The following is a 21853-nucleotide window of genomic DNA, read 5'->3' as shown; positions in this document are numbered from 1 at the left end:
AGAAAAGAAGAGAAGAAAAGAAGAAGAAGGAAGAAGAAGAAGAGAGAAGAAGAAGAAGAGAAGAAGAAGAAGAAGAAGAAGAAGAGAAGAAGAAGAAGAGAGGGAAGAAGAAGAAGAAGAAGAAGAAGAAGAAGAAGAAGAAGAAGAAGAAGAAGAAGAAGAAGAAGAAGAAGAAAACAAATAATAGTCAGGTTTAATTTCAAAAGACCAGTATTATGAAAGAACAAGAACACTATACACACACACACACACACACACACACACACACACACACATATATATAAATATTTCTGATGAGAGCGAATGCTCGAAACAATATTGTAGAAGTTGATCATAATTATACTTGAAATGTGTGTGTGTGTGTGTGGGTGTGTGTGTGTGTGCGTGTGTGTGTGAATAAATTAATTGATGAATAATTAAAAAGGTAAATAAAACATAAATAAATAAAAGTTGTGAAAGGCCTGGTCTCCACTGTGTCTGATGACAGCAACAACAAACAGCCAACCACCGCGGCACTAGTCTATAAGAGTCAAGAGGATGCTTTCTGTCAGTTCAAATATTAGAACCAGTTATATTTTTACAGCCGAATGGGTATAGCGTCTAATTGAATCATCTTTATACACGAGTGTGTCATGATCTCTTTTGATAAAGCTACCTTGCCCCCAATCATTATACTAGAATGAACACAATTTCTCTTATTTGCTTGAGAAATGGTTATAAATGTGTTAACTTTTTCTTCATTCCAGACCATCTACATTGCACGAAATCCCAAAGATGTGCTAATATCCCTCCATTTTATGGTGAATAAATTCTTTTTGGAAAGTATGTTCCATTTCTCCTTTTCACTCGATGACTTCTGCCAACTTTTTGTCGATGACGAAGGTACTTTTTTTTTGCTTTTGATTTGCTTGTAAGTTTGTTTTTGTTTTTTGTTGGGTTGTTTTTGTTGTTGTTTTTTTCCGTTTAAATATTTTTTATTTTACATGTGGATAACAATTTTTTTTTTGGTTTTATCACGTCGTTTAAGCTTGTTTTCTATTAAATCAAATGTCTATGATTGCCTGTTAATTTCATCCAAACAGACAGATAAAAATAAAGGGTAAAAAAATAAATATATCGTGACGTCTTCTCCTCACGTACACCAGTCTGGGGTACTTAAATTAAATCATCGAAAGAACGCAAATGTTGTGAGTAAAATATAGTATAGATCTCTTATGCTAGGTGTAGCATGCGTTGAATACATTCAACCCAGTATTATTATTGTAGGATAGTCAAAATATTATCCATTAAAACAATAATTGGGCTCGGATGTCAGACCTGCATATATTAATGAACACATCGGTCCGAACCCATAGCCATCACCTACATGCTAACAAGCCAAATAAATGTGGGCCATCAAGATTCTTGACACTGTATTTAATTAAATTTTGGCACAAACGAGTTAACTAACTTGGCATTGTGCGTTACATTGCATTACTATATTATATTACTGTGTCAAAACATTATGATCATTGCTCACAATCCGGAAGGCCACCCGATCCAGCAGGGGTAGGCGTTTACTGAAGGTTAGTATTTCCGAACCGCATATACCATTTTAATCTCAATGTGATTCATTTTGTAGTATATCACACCAAAATCAATTATATCTTTTTTAAAAAAATTAAATAAAAGAGATTTATGGCTGGTTCGTGTCTAAAGGGTGAAACAATAATTTGATAATAAATGTACTTCACAAGGAAAAAAAATATTTTTGTTATTTTAGAATTAATAACTTTTACATCAACGCTAATGCACTCTACAATGCACTCTATGTTGTTGTTATTGGTTTTTTAAAATTATGTTATACATTTGTCATACACAGCTGTTACGTGCTTTAACTAGAATAAATGATCCAAAACTGATCCGATACGCTACAAACTATACTTTTATTTGTAGTTTGTGACAGGTTGAGTACCATATTTGTCATTTCTATTTCGTTCAATTAATTTTATCTTTTTATTTTCAATGCTATTTCCAGTGTACTATGGTCCATGGTGGAGGCACGTCAAAGAAGGCTGGGAGAGGAGGAATGACGATAATTTTTTGTATATTACTTATGAGGACATGAATTCAGTGAGCATTGTCTGTTTACGTGCTACGGTCTAGATAATTGCGCCAAACCAAATCGTGTTCAAATTCTCATCTTAACTACTTACGATATTAAATCCGTTACATTATATAGCTTACCTGAATAAAAAAAATGAAAGAAAGAAAGAAAAAGATAACAAAAGAAAGAGAAACAACAACAACAACAACAACAACAACAACAACAACAACAACAACAACAACAACAACAAAACCCACATAAAAAGAAGCAAAAGCAAAGATAAAACCGTGAGCTTTTATATAGCGCAATATCCACATAATGTACTCTGGTATTCAACAAGTCCCAACAGCTACATTTACATTTTTTTTCGACACAGACAACGCTGTTACTGTCATTTCCGGCCTGTCTTTTTTGTTTGTCACTAATTTTGTTATATGTAATTAGCCAGTCAGTTGTATTTACAATTTGGTCACCCATTGTATCCAAGTGATTCGTGTTTGAAATGTCCTGTTGTAGTGTCTCCACAACTTCTCTATCGTTAGGTGACGTCGCTCTCTGTGTTCAATAGAATATCGATGGTGTCATGTATGGGTAGGGCCGATATCATTTATAAATCGTCTTGGATTGTTTAATTTGAAATATGAATTAGTAACTTTGAAATAATTATCACAATCAGTTTATTACATATTTATTATCTGACGCCTTGATCCATTTCTGTTGGTATTCTTAATGCACTTTTACTGAATTACCAAAGACCAAATATCGATTCTTTAAAACTAGTTACCAGGGTGAAAAAAGCATATTGTTTTGTTACGATGGAAATACCTGAAATAGCGATAGCCAATTGTCTTGGAAGCATAAAATAAAACAAACAAACAAACAAAAAGGATAAAGCTGTAAAATGCAAAGTCTTCATAACCTATTTATTCATGGAAACAAATCGTCGATATCTTGATCAACAGTTTTCTGTGAGAAGTTTGACTCAATGGTGTCCGATGGTTCTTCAATGAGGCAGGTTTGCCGAGATCGATCATTCTGGTCAGTTTGAGCTCGTTTTTCGGAGTCTGGTCTAGAAACAAGAAAGAAACATCCCATCTCATGAAGTCATTATGTTATCGAATTGCTTCATAAAATAATCTAAATAATATACCAAAGACAAGCATTATGCAATAGATAGGATAATCAGAAAACTAATTTTAATACAAAATTGATAAACATTCAGAATTGTTTTCACGAAAGAGATTTATCATATTAAACTTTTTACCTCAAAACGGGTCGGGTCACTTTGTCCCATTTTGTGTCCATTTTGTCCCCACCACCTATGGTGCTGTTGTAAAAACAAACCACTTCAGTTTTTTTCATCTCTGGCTTCTCAATGTCTGTTGTTGAATGCATTGAACTCAATACAGATACACTTTTGTTTTGTTTTTTTTTTTTTTGTTTTTTTTTTGTTTTGTTTTTTTTTAGATTTGTAGGTCACTGGCATTGCTTTATCTGTGAATGCAAACGCATTAGAGTGCAGTTCTTTCTTTTTCATGATGCCACGACGAAGTGGTTCCGGAATGAAATTTTAAATCTTTTTTCACAATGCCCACAACAGTAACATTGCTCTTTAGTAAAGACGTTGTCAAGTCATACGTTGTGAAAAATTGTCACGCGTTATCCTACGTCCTGTTTTGAGATAAGATGCTGCCAAGGCTGAAACAATATTAGCGCCATGATTTTTCTCTGCCACTTTTCCGAGGCATGGCAATGCTTTCAGAGGGTAACTTGTTTCTGTGTCACAAAGCCAGTAGATTTTCAAACCATATTTGCTTGGTTTACTTGGAATGTAAATACGAAACTTGCAGCGACCTCTGAAAGGCACCAACTGCTCGTTCACTGTGAGGTGTGGACCAGGCGTGTAGTGGCGACGTAGAATTGACTCAAACAATTCCCACAAATCCCGAATTGAATCAAGTGGATCCTTTTCTTTTCTGTTTGTACGAGTGTTCTTGTTGTTGAATCGTAAGTAGGACAAGTCAAGAAGGCGGTTATAACTGAATAACTCCTTACAAAATTATTTCCCCAGACTTCATCCAACACTGTCTTCAACTAGACATATTGCTGATGCAACGCACCACGTGCATGAACCACACCTATTAGTGCTTTTATCTCATCTTCATCACCCATCCTTTTTCTTCTTTTTTTTTAGCTTCGTATGCACGGACGCCTTCAAGGTTTTTATTTTTCACGATGATGGAAATGAGCTCTTTGTTTTTTAAAAAAAAGTCAATTGCTTCTTCTGAAGCATGAATTTCGGTAACAATTAACTCTAACGCAGAATTAAAAGTGGTCACCCTTGTGTAAGACTGTAGCTGTGTGGGTGGCGAGTCACCCATGAATGGTTTATAGGATATTTCTCTTTTTTAAAACAAGATATGGGTGATGCATCACCCATTGATGGTTAATAAGTTATGGAAAAAAGAAGGGTTAATAATAGCCAAACCATTATTTTGTGTGTCAGATATATAATCATAACTTGCCATTATCATAATTGAGGCATTCCTAAAGGGACAAGAATTTTCAAGAAATAGAAAAAATATAGAGCTGTGTAAAGAAGTCAATGGGTGACTAGTCACCCAGGAATGGGTGTGGGGGTTAAAAGCACAGCCCGCCTCACCAGATAAGCTGTTCTGTGGTGTAGCCGATCTCCTTGTCTGAACCAAAGACAAAACTGAGAATCAAGGTCGGCTTCTAGCATGCTTGAGTTGAAACTGAAACTGATTTCTTTGAGGTTCCAATCACTATTGATTGTCTCTATAATTTCAATTGATAACTTTGATGCAGGAAAGGGCCTCTCTGGCGAAGCTTTCCGTTTTGTCATCTACACCATCATTCTTTCTCTTTGAAGAAGAAACATTTTTAAATTTTATTCCTTTTGTCTTGGACCTGGATTTGGAATCGGAGCAATAGGCCTAGACAAACCCTTGGAGTGTAATGCCACTATAAAACCCTTACTTCATCATTAATCAAAGTAGTGCAGCTATGTGGTCTTGTTGTATACTACTCGCCCTCGGGTCGGAAGGTTTTGGAATCGAGTCCCGCGCTGAGCGGCGCAAAGTTGAGTCCTTAGAAAATATTATTTACTCACATTCTCTCGCCGTACTCAAGTGTAAAACGAGTACCTGGCAGTTAACAGCGTTGTCTCTGTCGGGAAAAATTGTAACATCTCTTTCCGGGCGTAATGTTCCGTCCATATGTAGTCTTGCTGTCGGCCAGGGACCCTTTGTAAAGTGCTTTGAGCACGTTTAGTGGATATTGCCCGATTTAAATGCTCGATGTATTTTTTTTTCACCTTTTCGTTATCTTCTTTGTTGCTGATTTATTTGTGTGTGTGTGTGTGTGTGTGTGTGTGTGTGTGTGTGTGTGTTTTTGTTGTTTTTTTTTTTTGGGGGGGGGGGGGGGTTAAATCAAAATAAGGTAGGAAGAGTTAGGGGCTTAAAAGATGGTACGCGGCTATGTGGTCTTGTGGTATGACACTCGCTTTCGTATTGGAAGGTCATGGGCCCGAGCCTCGATCGGCGCATAATTGAGTCCTTGGAAGAGGACATTCTCTCATCGTACTCAGGTGTAAAATGAGTACATGGCCGTCAACAGCATTGTCTCTGTAAAAAAAAAACACATTTGTAATATCGCCTAACAGGCGTCGTGTCTCGTTCTACATATTATGTGTTCCTGTTGGCTAGGGACCCCTTGTAAAGCGCTTTGAGCACGTTTAGTGGATATTGCGCTATATAAAAGCTGACATTTTTTTTTGTTTTTTTTTTACGCTAGCTCTATCAGGAGAGTATCTGGTCGATGTGTCATAGGGATAACGTGATTAACGTGATAATCGGGTGATTGTCATGATCGAGAGACATACATCACCTACTTATTTCAAGGACAAAATCGTTAAATAATATTCTCGACGACTGGAAAAGTTGTAATGATAGATAATAATAAATTTATTTTTTTTTGTTGAAATGGGGTCAATGACCTAGATATTATTATTATTTGTAAGACTCCTTCCGCACTAGGACAAAACTGTCCCAGGACAAATTTGTCCTGTCCCGCTGGAGAAAACTTCTATTCAAAAGGGGTTCCGCACTAGGACAGGACTGTCCCGGGACACATCTGCGCGAATGCATTTTTTTTTTTTTTACAAGATTCAAAAGTTTATTTGTAGGCAATTGTCAATATAACTCATACAAGAATATAATATTTTCATCAATAAAATCAATAATAAAATCAAGAATAAAGCAAGTAAAAATGATAGTAATAATGATAAGTAAATAATAATATAATAATAATAATAATAATAATAATAATAATAATAATAATAATAATAAATAATAATAAATAATAATAATAATAATATAATAATAATAATAATAAATAATAATAATAATATATAATAATATAATAATATAATATATGGTGATAATAATAATGTAAAATCTTCTAATTAATAGATTAGTTATTTAATAGTTTGAATTATAAATTAATAAGTTAAAAAATAAGTCCTTGGTACAACTCTAAAAATTCACATTTTATGAATCAACATAAGATACGACATGACGATAATGATTTTTTACACTGTACAATGGGATTTGTTTACATAAGATTTATATAATCATGAAATATTCTTATAGCAAGAGTAATATTATTGCTGCTGCTACTACTACTACAACAACTACTACTACTTACTTATCCGAACCAGCGACCACCTGAGCTCTAGCCCTTCGGTCTTGTGCCATAACGTAGAAGTTAGATGTCTTTTGTAGTTGTTCCAGGTGACTATAAAGTGTGTTACTGATGCTTGGATTTGGTGGGAGGAATGTGCATCTCAGATCTTCAAGAGGTTGACATTCAAGCAAGTGGTGTGTTACTGTTTCATTGGGGTGTTGACATAGGGGGCAGGAGGGGGATGTGTCTTTTGTAATTTTGCTTAAATGGTTGTTGAGCGGTATGTGTTGTGTTCTTAGTTGAAAGATGATGCTTTGCTGGTGTCTTCTGAGCTTATTTAGGCAATCAGTCTTTACAGGAGTGGTCATATGGGAAAACATACATCTACCCGTGGTGCTCATTGCCCAACTGTTCATCCATTCTTCTCTCTTATTTGTTTTGATTATTTGTTTCGCTGTGTCTAAGGATACTGGAAATGATGGTTGTAAAAGTGTTGATCCGAGTCTGGCTAGTCTGTCTGCATTGTCATTTCCTGGTATATTTGAATGTCCCGGTATCCACTGGAGAGATAAGTCTACTCTGTGTGTTGTAAGGAATTCATCTAGTTGAGATCTTAAACTATTGAACGTTGAGGAGAGTTTATCTAAATCGAGAGCTTGGAGAACCGATTTGGAGTCTGTGAAGATGACAGTGTTTTGAAGTTTTGAAGGGTTTAGCTGGAAAACAGAAGAGAGGTGTCGCAGTGAGGCTTCTATTGCAACTGCCTCTGCCTCGTAGTTTGAGCAGGAGCTTCCGCAAGAATTGTGGATTTTATCACAGGTTTTATCTGGGTATTCTACTACAAACCCATACCCAGCATTTTTAGTTCCTTTGTGGGCAGATCCATCTGTGTAAACATGTATCCAGTTGTCTGGGTATTCTTGTATTGTCTTCATTGCTAATGTTTGTATATCTGATTTGTTTTTATTTCTTGTTGTTTCTTCTATGAGGTTAGTCTTTATTTTTGGAAGTTTTAGTTCGGCGTATGGAGGTTTTTGACTGATTAAAATAGATTTTTCTCTGTTTTCTGGGAGTCTGTGTCTTTCATTCAAGTTGTTAGCAATGTGTAGCAGGGATTTTTGTTTTAATCTTGTTCTTGGTTTCCATTTCTCTGCCAGAATTCTGTTTGGATGGTTTTCCTCTTTTCGTTTGTATCTTTCAACCATTTCAAGCACTGCTGATTCTCTGCGAAGTCCAAGTGGTTCCACATTAGTATGTATTTCACATGCTGCTGTGGGTGTCGATCTCAGGGCACCGGAGATGAAGCGAAGGGCTTGGTTTTGTACTCTGTCCAAGGTTTTGTGTGTGTTTTTACTACCTACATTTTGGAGGGCTAAATTGTAGTCCATGACGGAACGCACATAGCCTAAATAGAGTTGTCGAAGCGAGTTTTTGTCTGCTCCCCAATTAGTACTGGCTAGTCGTTTTAGTAACTGGAGTCTCTTTGTGGCTTTGATTTTTACATTCTGAGTGTGTTTGTTCAGAGATAGTTGTCTGTCTAACTGTATGCCCAAATATGTGGGGTTTTCTTCTTTCGCGAGTCGATGGCCTTGGATGGAGAGTGTTATTTCTTTCTTGGAAACAGGATGGCTCTTAGTAAATATAGAGTAGACTGTTTTATTGCAATTTACTTTTAATTTCCATTTATCACAGAAGGTGTTTAAGCTTTCTAAATCTTCATTTATTCTATTGGAGGCTATTGGTAGGTGCTTTGTAGTATACCACATAACTAAATCGTCAGCATATAGGGCCTTTTCTGTCTGTAATACTTCTGGTAGATCATTTATAAAAATAAGAAAGAGAGTACAGCTGAGGCAGGATCCTTGTGGGAGACCTTCCTCTAATACTTCTCTGTTTGACAGTCCGTTATTAATTTTTGTTTGGATTGTTCTGTTACTGAGAAATTGTTTAATCCAGAAGTAGAGATTTCCATCAATTCCGTAGTCCATCATTTTTGATAACAACCCTTTCCTCCATACTTTGTCATAGGCCTGTTGGAGATCAACAAAAACCGCGACTGTATGTTTTCCATCTTGAAAGCCATCAATTATTTTTTGACTTAATCTAAACAATTGATCTTCTGTTCTTTGCCCTATCCTAAAGCCTGCCTGATATTTATTTAGTAGGCCACATGTCTCCAGCCACCAGTATAATCGGTTATTTACCATTCTCTCCGCGATCTTTCCAACACATGAGGTGAGAGATATTGGTCGGTAACTTTTCGTTTCGTCGGGTGGTTTATCTTTCTTTAAGATTGGAATTATAATAGCATTTTTCCATCCCCTTGGTACTATTCCTGTCTCCCATGTTAGATTTATAAGTTTGAGAAGCATCTGTTTACCTCTCACGCTAAGATGCAGGAGCATTTCATTGTGTATCTTATCTGGTCCAGGGGATTTCCTTAACTTGAGTTTTTTCATAGCTCTGTGAAGTTCTGACATGGTAAAGCCCTCTTTGAACAGATATGAGATAGCTTTTGGGGCCTTTTCTTGATGTTTAAGGTCTTTAATCAATTTTTTGTCCTTTTCACTTCTTTATGATGCCTTGTTTACTGAAGCAAAATGTTTGTTGAAGATCATGGCTTTTTTTTGGTCATCTACGATTGTTCCTTCTGTAGTTTTCATGGGCTTTGGGTTGGTTTTCGGGGTTTCATTGTTAAGATTATTAAGTAAGGCCCATGCTTTTTTCCCATTTTGATTGAGGTCAATATTAGCGCATGTGTCTGCCCATTTCTTTCTTTTAGCGTTGTTAATAGTTCTTTTGACAATTGCCGATGCTTTATTGTACTCAATCTTGTTTTTAATGGTTTTGTTTTCCTCTAAGTTTTTCCTTGTTTCCTTTCTTGCATTTACTGCTTTTTCAATTTCTTTGCTCCAGAAGGGTTTGTAATTCTGTCGACTACCTCTTGGAATTCCTGCTTTTGCAGCTGCAAGAATGGCTTTGGTGAGGGCTTCGTTTAAATGTTCTACACTTGATGTATCTGTAATTTTTGGAAGCTGGTCATCTAATGTTGCTGTGAAAACATCCCAGTTTGCTTTCTTGAAATTCCATTTGGATTTCTGCTCAAATGTTTTCTTCTGTGTTTGAACTGTTATTTGTGTTAAAATTACAACTACTACTACAACTACTACTACCACTACCACTACCACTACTACTACTACTACTACTACTACTACTACTACTACTACTACTACTACTACTACTACTACTACCACTACTACTACCACTACTACTAACTACTACTACTACTACTACTACTACTACTACTACTACTACTACTACTACTACTACTACACTACTTCTACATTACGACTACTACATCTACAACAACAACACAACACAACTACTACTACTACTACTACTACTACTACTACTACTACTACTACTACTACTACTACTACTACTACTACTACTACTACTACTACTACTACTACTACTACTCCACCACCACTACAACTACCACTCTTCTCCACTACTTCTACTACTACTTCTACTACTACTTACTACTACTACTACTACTACTACTACTACTACTACTACTACTACTACTAGTAATGGATGAAATAGAGGTTGCATATTTCTGTGCTTTACTACGTGGAAAAAAAAGACAAATTGAAAGAGAAAACAATATTGGGTGCATCCTTTAATGACCCAAAGATTGCTCAAGGGTCAATTCCGTAGACTCTATGGTGATCTCCGATCTTATCTTAAAATGACTTTCTTGGAATCACCTCATTTTACCCAGGTGCAAATGAGTACCGGTTCGCTGATGAAACTAATCTTTGACGGACTAGTATCATTCAAGAGGATAATAGAAAGTCAGCATAGCTCGGTGGTACGGTCTTTGCTTCGTACCCGAAAGGCATCAGTTCGATCACCTGCTGATGCGCTGTGTTGCCTTGAGTAAGTCACCTCGCCTAGCTCAATTTGCGGCGCTGCACTGCGGCTAACGCCTGGGTTATACCTCGCCCTAGCTCAATTTGCGGCGCTGCATTGCGGCTGACGCCTGGGTTATTCCAGTCTTCCCTTGGAATAGACCCTCGAGAAAAAATTCCCCTATGGGATGAAAAAGGGAATTTTATTTTTTTAAATTTTAAACTGTTATCTGTCTGCTTAACGCTATAGCAACATGGATAAGTTCCGGATTTATAAGCTTAGGAGGCAAGATGGCCCATGGTTAGCGCGTTGTACTCTGCACTCAGAGGTTCTGTGTTCGATTCTGACCGAAGCCAATTTGTACTTTCTAGAGCAAGAAAATTTACTTCAATCACTCACTCCATTCAGGTGTAAAAGGGTACCTGTCAAGCTGGGATAGTAATCTGCGATAGACTAGCGTCCTGTTCAAAGGTTTTCAAACAAATACGTTAATTGTCCGCTTCACGCTATTGAAACCGGGATAACTCCTGTACAATTGGCTACAAGGCTCTAAAGGAGTTAATTTGTCTTACAATGAGTCCAAGTGGCTCAGAAGGACTTACTTAAAAATGTTTTCATTGAAAATTCCCGAAATAAATAACGATAAAGATAATTGATCCCACAAGGTACCGAATAGATGTGCGACCGGTTTTAGACACGTTACTGCTGTGTCACAAAGTGTGACACTTCTTAAATTATATTTATAAACATACGTTTTTAAATTGCCGAAAATGTTTATGTTGCTATGCCTTCTGTACGTGGTTTCATCACATAGAATTATTTTTTGAATTGTTCTTGCTTTTTTATATTCAGAATTGAAATAAATAAATAAATCATAACTGTGAAATTGAATGTAAGCTTCAGTTTACTATACGAAAACAGATCAAAATGGACGTTTCGGGTTTCCCCTTCATCAACAACACATGATGAATTAAAAACTACAGGCGAATGAGATAATGTGGTAGTGGCGTTGTTAAGATGCATAAACAAAAACATTGATGGGCAGGAAATTGTATGCTACTTTGTGAGGAAGCGCGAATTAAAACAGAGCAATAGAAATTTATAAAAGGTGCGTACTTAATTATGTTAAAAGAGGGGAGGCGGGGAGGAACTGTGTAATGCAGTATAGAAGACAGTGAACTAAAATAAAGTGTGGACTATTGTTGGAAAATAAAAACAATGGAATTGGAAATAAATACAAAATGTAAGGAATGTAGGTATTAATATATTAGTGGCATCAGCAGCAGCAGAAGCAACAGTAGTAGTAGTAGTAGTAGTAGTAGTAGTAGTAGTAGTAGTAGTAGTAGTAGTAGTAGTAGTAGTATTAGTAGTAGTGGTAGTAGTAGAAAATAAAGTAGAAAATAAAGACAGGCATTTCAATTTTGACACGGCGCCGCCAAGTCTGGGACTTTTTTGTCCTAGTGCGGAAGACTGCTATATTTTTCTACTATCACAAACGATATGAACACGGGACTGGGACAGTCCTGTCCCGTTGATTTTGTAGCATTTCACAACTGCTTGGGACACAACGGGACTGTTTTGTCCCGTCCCAATAGGTGCGGAAGATTCCTCTAAATTCTATATGTTACAAATTTGGGACAGGACTGTCCCAGGACAGTCCTGTCCTAGTGCGGAAGAGGGTTAAGAGGGTGAACTGGGGTCAATGACCTAGATATTATTATTATGTGTAAGAGGGTTAGTGACCAGGGCCCGTTCTTATGTAGAGCGGACTAGCACTTAGTGACTTTAATAATTATTTGGGAAGGTTCTGGCGGTCATGAGGACTAAGGTTCGATCCCCAGTCGAAGCAGCCCGATTTTTTAAATTATTTTTTTCTTGTATTTTCTTTCATGCTTTGTCTGCCAATGTTCCATGCATACTTTTATCAGATCTTAAATCTTACACCGGTGTTTGCTCCCTAATTTGCCATTCAGGTGCATTATGTTGTAGCCTATTCAAATTACATTTTAAATAAACTATTAAATTGTAGTAAAGTGCATTCTCAATGGGTTTTCTTTTCAAATGGTGCATATAAATCATGCCCTAACTAATAGACATGCTCACACAGTACGATTAATTTCTCTTTAACCGTGTAATATTACAAAAAAATATCTTTGCACGCTGCCATACATTGCAATTGCAATAGATCTGATGAATCTTGTAGTTTTTATAGTTTTACTGTAATCGACATTTTCTTTGATGATTGGTGGTTTTTTTTTTTTCATTATTGTCTACACTCCAGCACCGTTTCCCCGATAATTAGCACGTTTGATGTGCATGTGGAGGGTGGATCTGCATGGTGGGAGAAGGCTAAGTCGATTCCACCATTCTATGACAACACTGAACCAGCACCTGTGCAGAACCGGTGACATGCAATGTTAAAGCGGAGTTTGTTAACATCTGTGTATGATGGTTTTCCATACATTTGACACACACCGTTCTAAACCAGACAATGTCTCTGCCTCCAGTGTTGCATTTTCACCAAGGGACCGTTCACAATTGACGTCAACCAAAAAGGGGGAGGGAGGTCTCTCAAAAGTTGACAAGGGGGAGGGGGGGGGGTCTCCCAAAAGTTGATGTCAACTATGCTACGGTATATTTGATAACAACAAGATATGAAGTGAGTAGAAAAGTGCCAGAAGACAATAGAGAATAAAAAATTTTTTTCCGCGGCGGTGGTGGGGTTTGAACCTGCGACCTTATTGGTACGACAACTCCGCCTGGCAGGTGAGAGCGTGGCTCTACCGTGTGAGCTATCCACGAACACATAAAATATTCGTTTCAAACCCAAAGTCATTTCTAGATCCCTCTCTCACCCACTTCTTGAGATCGCCGATTCGTTCACCACCATCGCGAAGTAATTTTGACCAGCAGTTAAGCTTAATAGCCAATATTCTCATCACAAACATATAACATAGAAACGATTGAGACATTGAGTATGCTCCGGTGTATGGGGTGAATTTTTAATTCAGAAAAGTGAGTGGAGCAGGCACTTATGTTGGTAACAACAAGATATGAAGTGAGTAGAAAAGTGCCAGAAGACAATAGAGAATAAAAATTAAAAAATAAATAATAAAAAATAAAAGGCGGAGTTGTCGTACCAATAAGGTCGCAGGTTCAAACCCCACCACCGCCGCGGGAAAAAAAATTTTTATTCTCTATTGTCTTCTGGCACTTTTCTACTCACTTCATATCTTGTTGTTACCAACATAAGTGCCTGCTCCACTCACTTTTCTGGTATATTTGATACCACCAGCAATTTTTTAAAAAAGTAGAAAATGCGAAAAGTCTCAGATACTGTTACAAATAGTTTGCTTTCAGTCATGTTTCAAGTTGCACTTTTTTAAAAAGACATTTCTATTTTAAGGTCCAAAAAGTATCATATATATATTTTTTTATATCTATTCAATTTTTCCAAGGGTTATATAAGTTTTTGTTTCTCTAAATAAATGTACGAAAATGTACGACTTGCGACTCCTCATTTTACTGCCTCGTTAGCTCAAGTGGTGGAGCGTTTGCTTGAACGCATTAGAATGTTAAAGTTGACATCAACAAGGGAGGGGGGGGGGGGGGTGTTTGACAAAAGTTGACAGGAGTTGAGAAGGGTGAGGGGTCAATTTTTGCCAATATTTGGTTGTCAAATGTGAGCGGTCCCCAAGAGTCTCAAAAATGGGCTGAAAAAATGCTCATCTTGATCATATTCAAAGGTTGGCTTTTCCCCTTCGTAGTAATGCAATTGTGTTGTGTTCCCCCACCCCCCTCCCCCCTTCCTTTCTCTCTTATAGGACCTTCCTGGTGCCATCAGAAAAATTGCAGGATTTCTGAACAAGGAACTGAGTGATGGGGATGTTGAGAAGATTGTTTCTCACTGTAGCTTTGAAGCGATGAGGAAAAACAACTTTGTGAATAAGAAATGGTACAAGGATCGTGGTCTGGCAGACAAGAATGTTCATTTCATGAGGAAAGGTTCGGGAATTCATCTGTTTGAATGTAAATTAAATATATATATATATATAATATATATATATATATATATATATATATATATATATATATATAAGAGAGAGAGAGAGAAGAATAGAGAGAGAGAGAGAGAGAGAGAGAGAGAGAGAGAGAGAGCGAGAGACCTATGACGTTACTGTTACTCTAGCAATAATAGTAGCTCATGTCCAGTAATCATTTAAAGTGAGATGATCCGAGCACGTCTACTTAAAAATAATGGAAGTTGTGAGTTAAGAATATAATTTTAAATGGGTGCATGACAGGCAGTGTGTACTGTAGTGTAATGGCATTTGCAACTACAGTACTTGCTTGATTCTAGCACGCCCTGTAGTACAGTATGCTGGATCTGGGTGACCGATTTTTTTCTTCTCTATAACCTTATTATAATATAATACGGCTTGTGTTGATTGGGGTAATTTGGGCGTGCTTTCAATGCCTTTAAGTGTGTGTGTGTGTTGTCTTTGAAACTAACGACGGACACGGTAAAAAGAATAGAGGACAAACTCTTATTATCTTTTCCCTCCTCGTATTTAAAAAGAAAGAAGCATCATACTCCGCCCAAAGCATGAAAACTAGCCCATACAAGCGGCATCGTTGATAAGGTAAGGCAGGAAATAGAACTACTTGAAGAACAGGATATGTTTTGTTTATCTCCCAATAGCGTCTGATTGCAGCACTCTCGGATTATAACACGATCTTTTAGCTTTGCCCCAAGGCATGCTAGAATCCACCGAGTACTGTATATCACCGCTTAAGTATGAAGATTATCATTGAAATGCTTCTGGGTGAGGATCCTGACCTCCCATAGCGGGCAGGGAGGTCCATGAAGTGTCTTCTATCCCGTTATATGTTTTCCAACATGCTCTCAGTCTTTGTCTTGGAATGAGGTTACTTGGTTTTGTCCTGGCCCTGGTTGGAGTCTTGCAGGGGAGGGAAACAGTCAAATGCATAGTTATTGTTTTGGGGGATATTTTTTTTTCCTTGTAAATCATCTCTCTGTTATGTATTATTATATTTGTTATTTTTAGTGTATAATGTAAGCATTTGAGTGTATTCCTCTCTGTTGGATTTTGTGCTTGTGTCCGGATGAGACTTATAGTAGGTGATCTCAAACTAAGTACATTGGTGGTATGATGTTGGTATCTACATCTGATCCCTATTTGTTCCCAGTTCCCCTTTGTCTTACCTTTCTTGGGTGCTTTAATTGTAATTCTAGAACGTTTTACTATCCATTTTCTTCCTTTTTACTGGCGCTGATATAACCTAAATGTGTTGCAAGCGCCGTAAAACCCTTAAAAACAAAAAAAAAAATTGAAATGCTTGATAGACAATTTTTAAAAACCCATTAAAATTGTTTAGAGAAGAACCTTTTAAGATAGGATGAGGTACTTGAACTAAACTAAGTTTTTAATGGACAGAAATTTCAACATAAGATATACACACATCTTTTTTTTTTTTAAATACATACTTCTACTAACTCTTTATAAACTGTATTTCAAAATTATTATTCTTTCCATTTCCAGGGAAAATTGGTGATTGGAAAAACCATCTTTCAAAAGACATTGAGACCAAACTGGATAAAATGATAGCGACTAAATTGGAGCCTTTAGGGGTTTCATTCAAAAACACAGAAGCGGAAAGTAACAAATAGTCAACTTGAGTTGTTTTTTGGGTTTTTTTTTTTACTCAGTGAATGAAAGAATTGGTTTGAATATCTGAGTGAATTTGAATGAATCATCTTTTATTATTATTATTAATCTCTCTTTGGCGATGTTGCTCTATGTGAACCCAACAATGACTGAATTGTACGCATAATATAAGAGATACTGTAAAATATGATACGAATATGCCTTTACAAGTACAATAAAGGAATGTGGCTACAAACGTATGACTATAATAGCCTTATAAATTGAGTAAATTTTGCAAAATACTTATGTCATGAAAGCTTTTAAGGCATCCATTTGTTTAAAAAAAAGATTGTTGTGGAAAATTTGAAAACACTATTATGTCAATTTACAAATGGATGAACTAATCCACTAGTTGATTTCTAATACTGTAACTGTAAGTTCTGTAAGGTAGAACACTTACAAAAATTTAGCAAGACCAGTTTTTATTTAAACTTATTCAACATATTGATAGACTGTTTGTAAAGAGTTAAATGATGTCTGATCATGTGACACAAGAACTTACAGTCGAACGAAAAAAAAAAGCACCCCCCCCCCCCTCCCCCAAATACAAACCCAAAGATTTTTTCAACAGCAGAGGTTACATGCGGCACTGCTGCCAAAGTGAAGGAAATTGTTCAGGGCTGCAGAATGTTAGTTAAAAGAATGGTAGAAAGGCCAAGAATCTGGGCAATGAGCCGTTATTCACTTCCGATGGAAATTTTTTCTTCAGGGTCTATTCTTGTAAGCTAGGGAGGGTAAGATTGCTTGCTAAAGGCTACACAGAGCAGTGGGGAATCAATCTTGGAATATTTTGGGTTACCCAAAGCAAAGACCATACCACTGCAATAACATCTCTAATGGACCCTCCATAGACAACACATGGCACGCAGCACACCTCACAGGAGACAAATAGAAGTGAAAACAATTTAAGTTAGCACCCTCCATAGACAACACATTGCACGCAGCACACCTCACAGAAGACAAATAGAAGTGAACACAATTTGCGTCAGAGCTGTTAAGAAAATATATGTGCCTTGATTTGTAGTATTGCTCCTTTTTCGAGCTATGTGCTGTCAAGATGAATGACTACTCACAAGGATCAACGAAAACAAGAGAGGAAGCATCAGGTTCTTGACGTCCTCAAATCGCACTTTCTATATGACATTCTTTGTCAATTGAAGTTTAAGAAAAATTATGTGTCATCTCTACATGCCATCAATGACCATAGAGTTTTATGAAACTCTCCTCTTATACTCAATAGGAAAGAGAACACATGATGAACATCTCCTCCTATTTTTTTTTTTCTATTTCATGATGTTGCATCTCATAGGGAGGGAGAAGTTAAAGCCTAAGGCATGCCGCATGCCAGTGTGACTTGTGTCGTCTATGGAGGATCTGCTTATATTTGTTTTTAGTTTTACAGCGCTTGCGACACATTTAGGTCATTTCAGCACCAGTAAAAAGACCGAAATTGGGATAGTTTAAAAAGTCTAGAGCTATTAAAATCACACAAGACTAAGTAAGACAAAGGGGAATGGTTCAAATGGGGGAACAGATGTAGATTTCAAGAATACACTAACAATGTAACTTAGGTTTAAAGTAAACACTAATGTACTCAGTTAAAAGTCCCTAAGTGACATCAAATCACAGGATCCCACAAGATGATAATACATCTTAAAATGATATAATTGAGGAAGAGTGCATAACAGAGATGATTTACTCTGAAAAAAATATCATCTCCCAAAACAAAAAATAAATTTGACCGTTTCCGTCCCAGCAAAGGACTCCGACTGGGGCCATGGCGAAACCAAGTAATCCCATTCCAAGACAAAGACAAGATAACAAACTGGTAAAACAGATCTGGGGGTATAGAAGGACCCCACCCAGAGGGTCTGCCATCTTTGGTCACAATCAGTGCTATAAAAAGTAACACGATAAAACACAGTACTCCCTGGATGGATTCTAGAAAGATCTCGGCAGAAACCAAAAACCGTGCTAGTGCTAGCTCCAGCATGCCATATCGCAGAGCGTGTTGGAATTCCGCATTCTAGAATCCAGCAAGTACTTGTAGTTATAAGATTATGGGTGAAGTTTTAATTTACACCCTCCGCTTGAAGTTTAAGCACCCGAGAAATATGCAGCGGACAAGACGAAAACATAACTAGAATGTATCTACATACAACCAGTCATCCCAGGATGGTCAATAGTCACTGCCATAAGGGGAATTCAACCAACTTTATATACTTTTGCAACCATTTAGTTTTAGGAGATTTTGACACTTTTATGCCACTGCAGCACCAAGAAAAGAAAAATGGAATTGAAAACAACAAAAAGGACAGCCCAATCCAAAATTCCATGAAACATAAGTGACTAGAACAGGGGAAAAAAAGGAAAGACACAATGAATATTTCACTCTTGTACTTTAATGGGTCTTTGTGAAAAGAGCGTATTAGCAAATTAATTATTTCTACACTCCAACTCGTATATAACAAACTCTAAACTTACAAATCCAAATTCATTAGTTCCATTCTCGTCCCGACTTTTTGGTCAAACCTTATAAAAAGCATCCCCTTACAGAAAATATTCTACTCATTCGCATCCTGTCAGTAATAGCATACTATTGACTATACATATTTTCTGTGCCCCTTAGCAACAGTAATTTCCAAGGGAAACAACTGGTAAACTATACATTGTATACATTCAAAGGTTCTCATGATTGACGCCCTTAGTTATTCAAACAGAACTGCTTAGTATCCACATAATCAACTAATTTTCAGTCTCAAGGAGTTTGTTATATACCAGTTTGAGAGTAATGTACCTGTATATACATATTATACATAAATAAAAATAATTTGAAGGAAGATATCCAGAGATTGCTTTGGAATGAGGTATTTAAACCAATCTATAATATCATAAATGCTTGGTATTGTAATCAGAAGAAGAGAGGGTGGTTTAGAAAAACTTTTAATGACGATTACTTTGTAAAGTACAGCTTAGCACAATTCGGTGGTAGCAAACACTATATATAAAAATTCTTATAATAAATTTATGGTTGAAAACGAAGTTTTCAAATATTTTATATATCTACCCATTCTTTTGCACTCTTATGCGATTCGAACTGAAAAAACCTCTCTCGTAAGTCCTACTAATCATGCAATACTAACTGATGTTTAACATGGTAGACTATGCATTGACCTACAACAAGCCTTAATTTTTATTTCATTTCTAACATTTGAATTTGCTGAGCCTCAATAAACTGAATAAAATTCCAAAATTGAATCAAGAATGTTAATTTATCCCTTCATTTTATGATTTTCAGGCTAAAGATACAATAACAAAAAAGAATATCCTCTTGATTATTCCAATAAAGTTGTGAGCTGTATTCTTTTTTTGCCATCTTTAGCTGGAGTCCCTTCTTCCTTTTTGGTCTCAGATGATGTACTTGATGAAGACTCTTCTTTACCACAGTCTTTCTCAATGTCACACTTTTCATCCTCCCTCATTTCAACATCTTCAATAATGTCTATTTTCTTGACACTTCTGGACAACTCGACATCTGCTTCCTTTATATCGGAAACTTTCAGCTCTGATTCATCACAGACAGGAGGCTTGTCATCCTTCTTCACTTTCCTTATGTTGAGTATGGTATTAATTTTGGGGCTTGTAGCTTCTTCACTACATATTGAACTTTCTTTTTCAGCATCATCTTGCTTCATTTCCACATCCAAGTCCTTTTCTTCATTTATCTTGTCCTTGCTAATGGGGGAAGTCTCAGACTTTTTCACTTTCCTTATATTAAGTGACGTGTTGATCTTCGGACTAGACTCTCCATTGCTTTTAACTTTGTCACCTTTGACCACGGGAGACGAGGAGTTTGAAGGTTTAGGCTGTACATCCGCACAAAGAATATTAAAGCTTGAATTTATCTCTGCTTTTTTTTCTTGCTTCTCTTCGTCATCTTTATACCTTGAAAAGGGTAGAGCTGACGAGCTCGGTTCTTCAGAGGACTCGACTTCATCTGTATGGGGCAAAGCATCCTGTTCCAAGGATGGAAATATGGGAAAGTAAAAGATAAATTATTTAATTTTGCTCTCAAATTTTAAGTAATGTGGATTGGTGTGACTAAGGGCAGTTGGGCTGATGAAGATCAGGCCCCAAACATGCCCCCCCCCGGGGGATAGAAGACAGGCAAGTACCTCCCTACCCGCTATGGGAGGCCAGGAACCCAACCCAGTCAACGGGCCTTAGTCACCCCATTCCATGGTATAATGATTACAGATATAGAATTTATTACAAGCCACATGGCTATGTAGTCTTATGATATGACACTCGCCTTCAAATCAGAAGGTCCTGGGTTCGAACCTGCTCTGAGGGGTGCATAGTTGAGTCCTTGGAAAAGGCTTTTTACTCACATTCTCTCACCATAGTCAGGTGTAAAATGAGTACCCAGCCATTAACAGCACTGCCTCTGTCGGAAAAAAACTGTAATATCACTTAACAGGCGTCATGTCTTGTCCTGCATTTTAAGTGCTGCAGTTGGCTAGGGACTATAGGCTAGGGTATAATGCTTTGAGCACGTTTAGTGCGGTATACAAAAGCTCCAGTTAATTCAGTAAAAGGCGCGACTAAACAAATACCCACCTGAGTGCCAAGCTTCCTACGAGAGACATCTTTTCTCCGTGAAGTTCCACCAGCATATGGAATTCCTAGTTCACCTTCATCAAATGTTCCAATGGTACAAAACCCATCAGTTGAGGATATGATAAGAGAATTCCCATCTGATGTCCTGTTGAGGTAAAGATGAATTTAGTTGTTTTTTTGTAACACATTTAAGATTATACACCAATACAAAGATGTTTCAATGACAAAAAATAAATTAATTAAATATTAATGACAATATTTTTTTCTCCTTTCAACCTGAGTACAGTATGTCTAAGATCCAACAGGAGCTATGATGTTTTCTTTTATTCTTCCATAGGCATGGATACAGATGATTAAGCTTTAAAAAACCTGAAACTTTGGCAGAATGTTTCTAAAACTTGCAGACATCAGACAAAACGTAAGCCCTATGTCAAATCCCACAATCCAGACAAATCAATGAAGAAATCAGCAGATCATAATTTAGAAGTTTGCGAGTGATCTGCCATCAATGGATTCTGTATGTAATTGATGGAAGGCACAATGCATTTTAAGCAGTCATGGTGTTCTTTTTCCTGTCTCTTGACTTGCTTTTAAAACATTAACATTATCTTCTCTCTAACTCCCCCCCCCCCCCTCTCTCTCTCTCCCTCTCTCTTTTACACAAACACACAAAAACACACACTAGTTGTGTATCCCAGAATCACCAACTTAAAGTGTCTGTAGATAGAACATTAAGATCAAGACACTCCAAACATTTATTACCTTATGGACGTTCAATTTAATAGTTTTGACTTGA

The 21853-nt window shown here is 36.9% G+C and overlaps 2 protein-coding genes across 4 annotated transcripts in view; one reads left to right on the top strand and one right to left on the bottom strand.

The window, feature by feature from the left end:
- Window positions 1–19690, top strand: part of LOC144967742 (sulfotransferase 1E1-like) — a 25418-nt gene extending 5728 nt beyond the window's left edge. Inside the window, exons 3-6 of one of the 2 annotated variants that reach the window (XM_078905327.1) lie at window positions 747–882; window positions 2018–2112; window positions 14533–14713; window positions 16273–19690. In XM_078905327.1, coding sequence (XP_078761453.1) covers window positions 747–882; window positions 2018–2112; window positions 14533–14713; window positions 16273–16400 — 540 coding nt within the window. In that variant the 3' untranslated portion in view covers window positions 16401–19690. Of the gene's footprint in view, window positions 1–746; window positions 883–2017; window positions 2113–14532; window positions 14738–16272 lie in introns of both variants that reach the window. The other variant, XM_078905326.1, reaches the window with a different exon arrangement.
- Window positions 18824–21853, bottom strand: part of LOC144967741 (chromatin assembly factor 1 subunit B-like) — a 29248-nt gene continuing 26218 nt past the window's right edge. For both annotated transcript variants that reach the window (XM_078905325.1, XM_078905324.1), the window contains exons 12-13: window positions 21058–21202; window positions 18824–20453 (exon numbers count right to left, since the gene is read on the bottom strand). In XM_078905325.1, coding sequence (XP_078761451.1) covers window positions 19773–20453; window positions 21058–21202 — 826 coding nt within the window. In that variant the 3' untranslated portion in view covers window positions 18824–19772. The remainder of the gene's footprint in view (window positions 20454–21057; window positions 21203–21853) is intronic.

The sequence above is a fragment of the Berghia stephanieae genome, chromosome 3 (genome assembly GCF_034508935.2).
Source record: "Berghia stephanieae isolate SIO BIC M18660-M18661 chromosome 3, UCSD_Bste_1.3, whole genome shotgun sequence".
Lineage (NCBI taxonomy): Eukaryota > Metazoa > Mollusca > Gastropoda > Nudibranchia > Aeolidiidae > Berghia > Berghia stephanieae.
The sequence above is the reverse complement of the archived record's forward strand: the minus strand, read 5'-3'. Positions and strand labels throughout refer to the sequence as shown.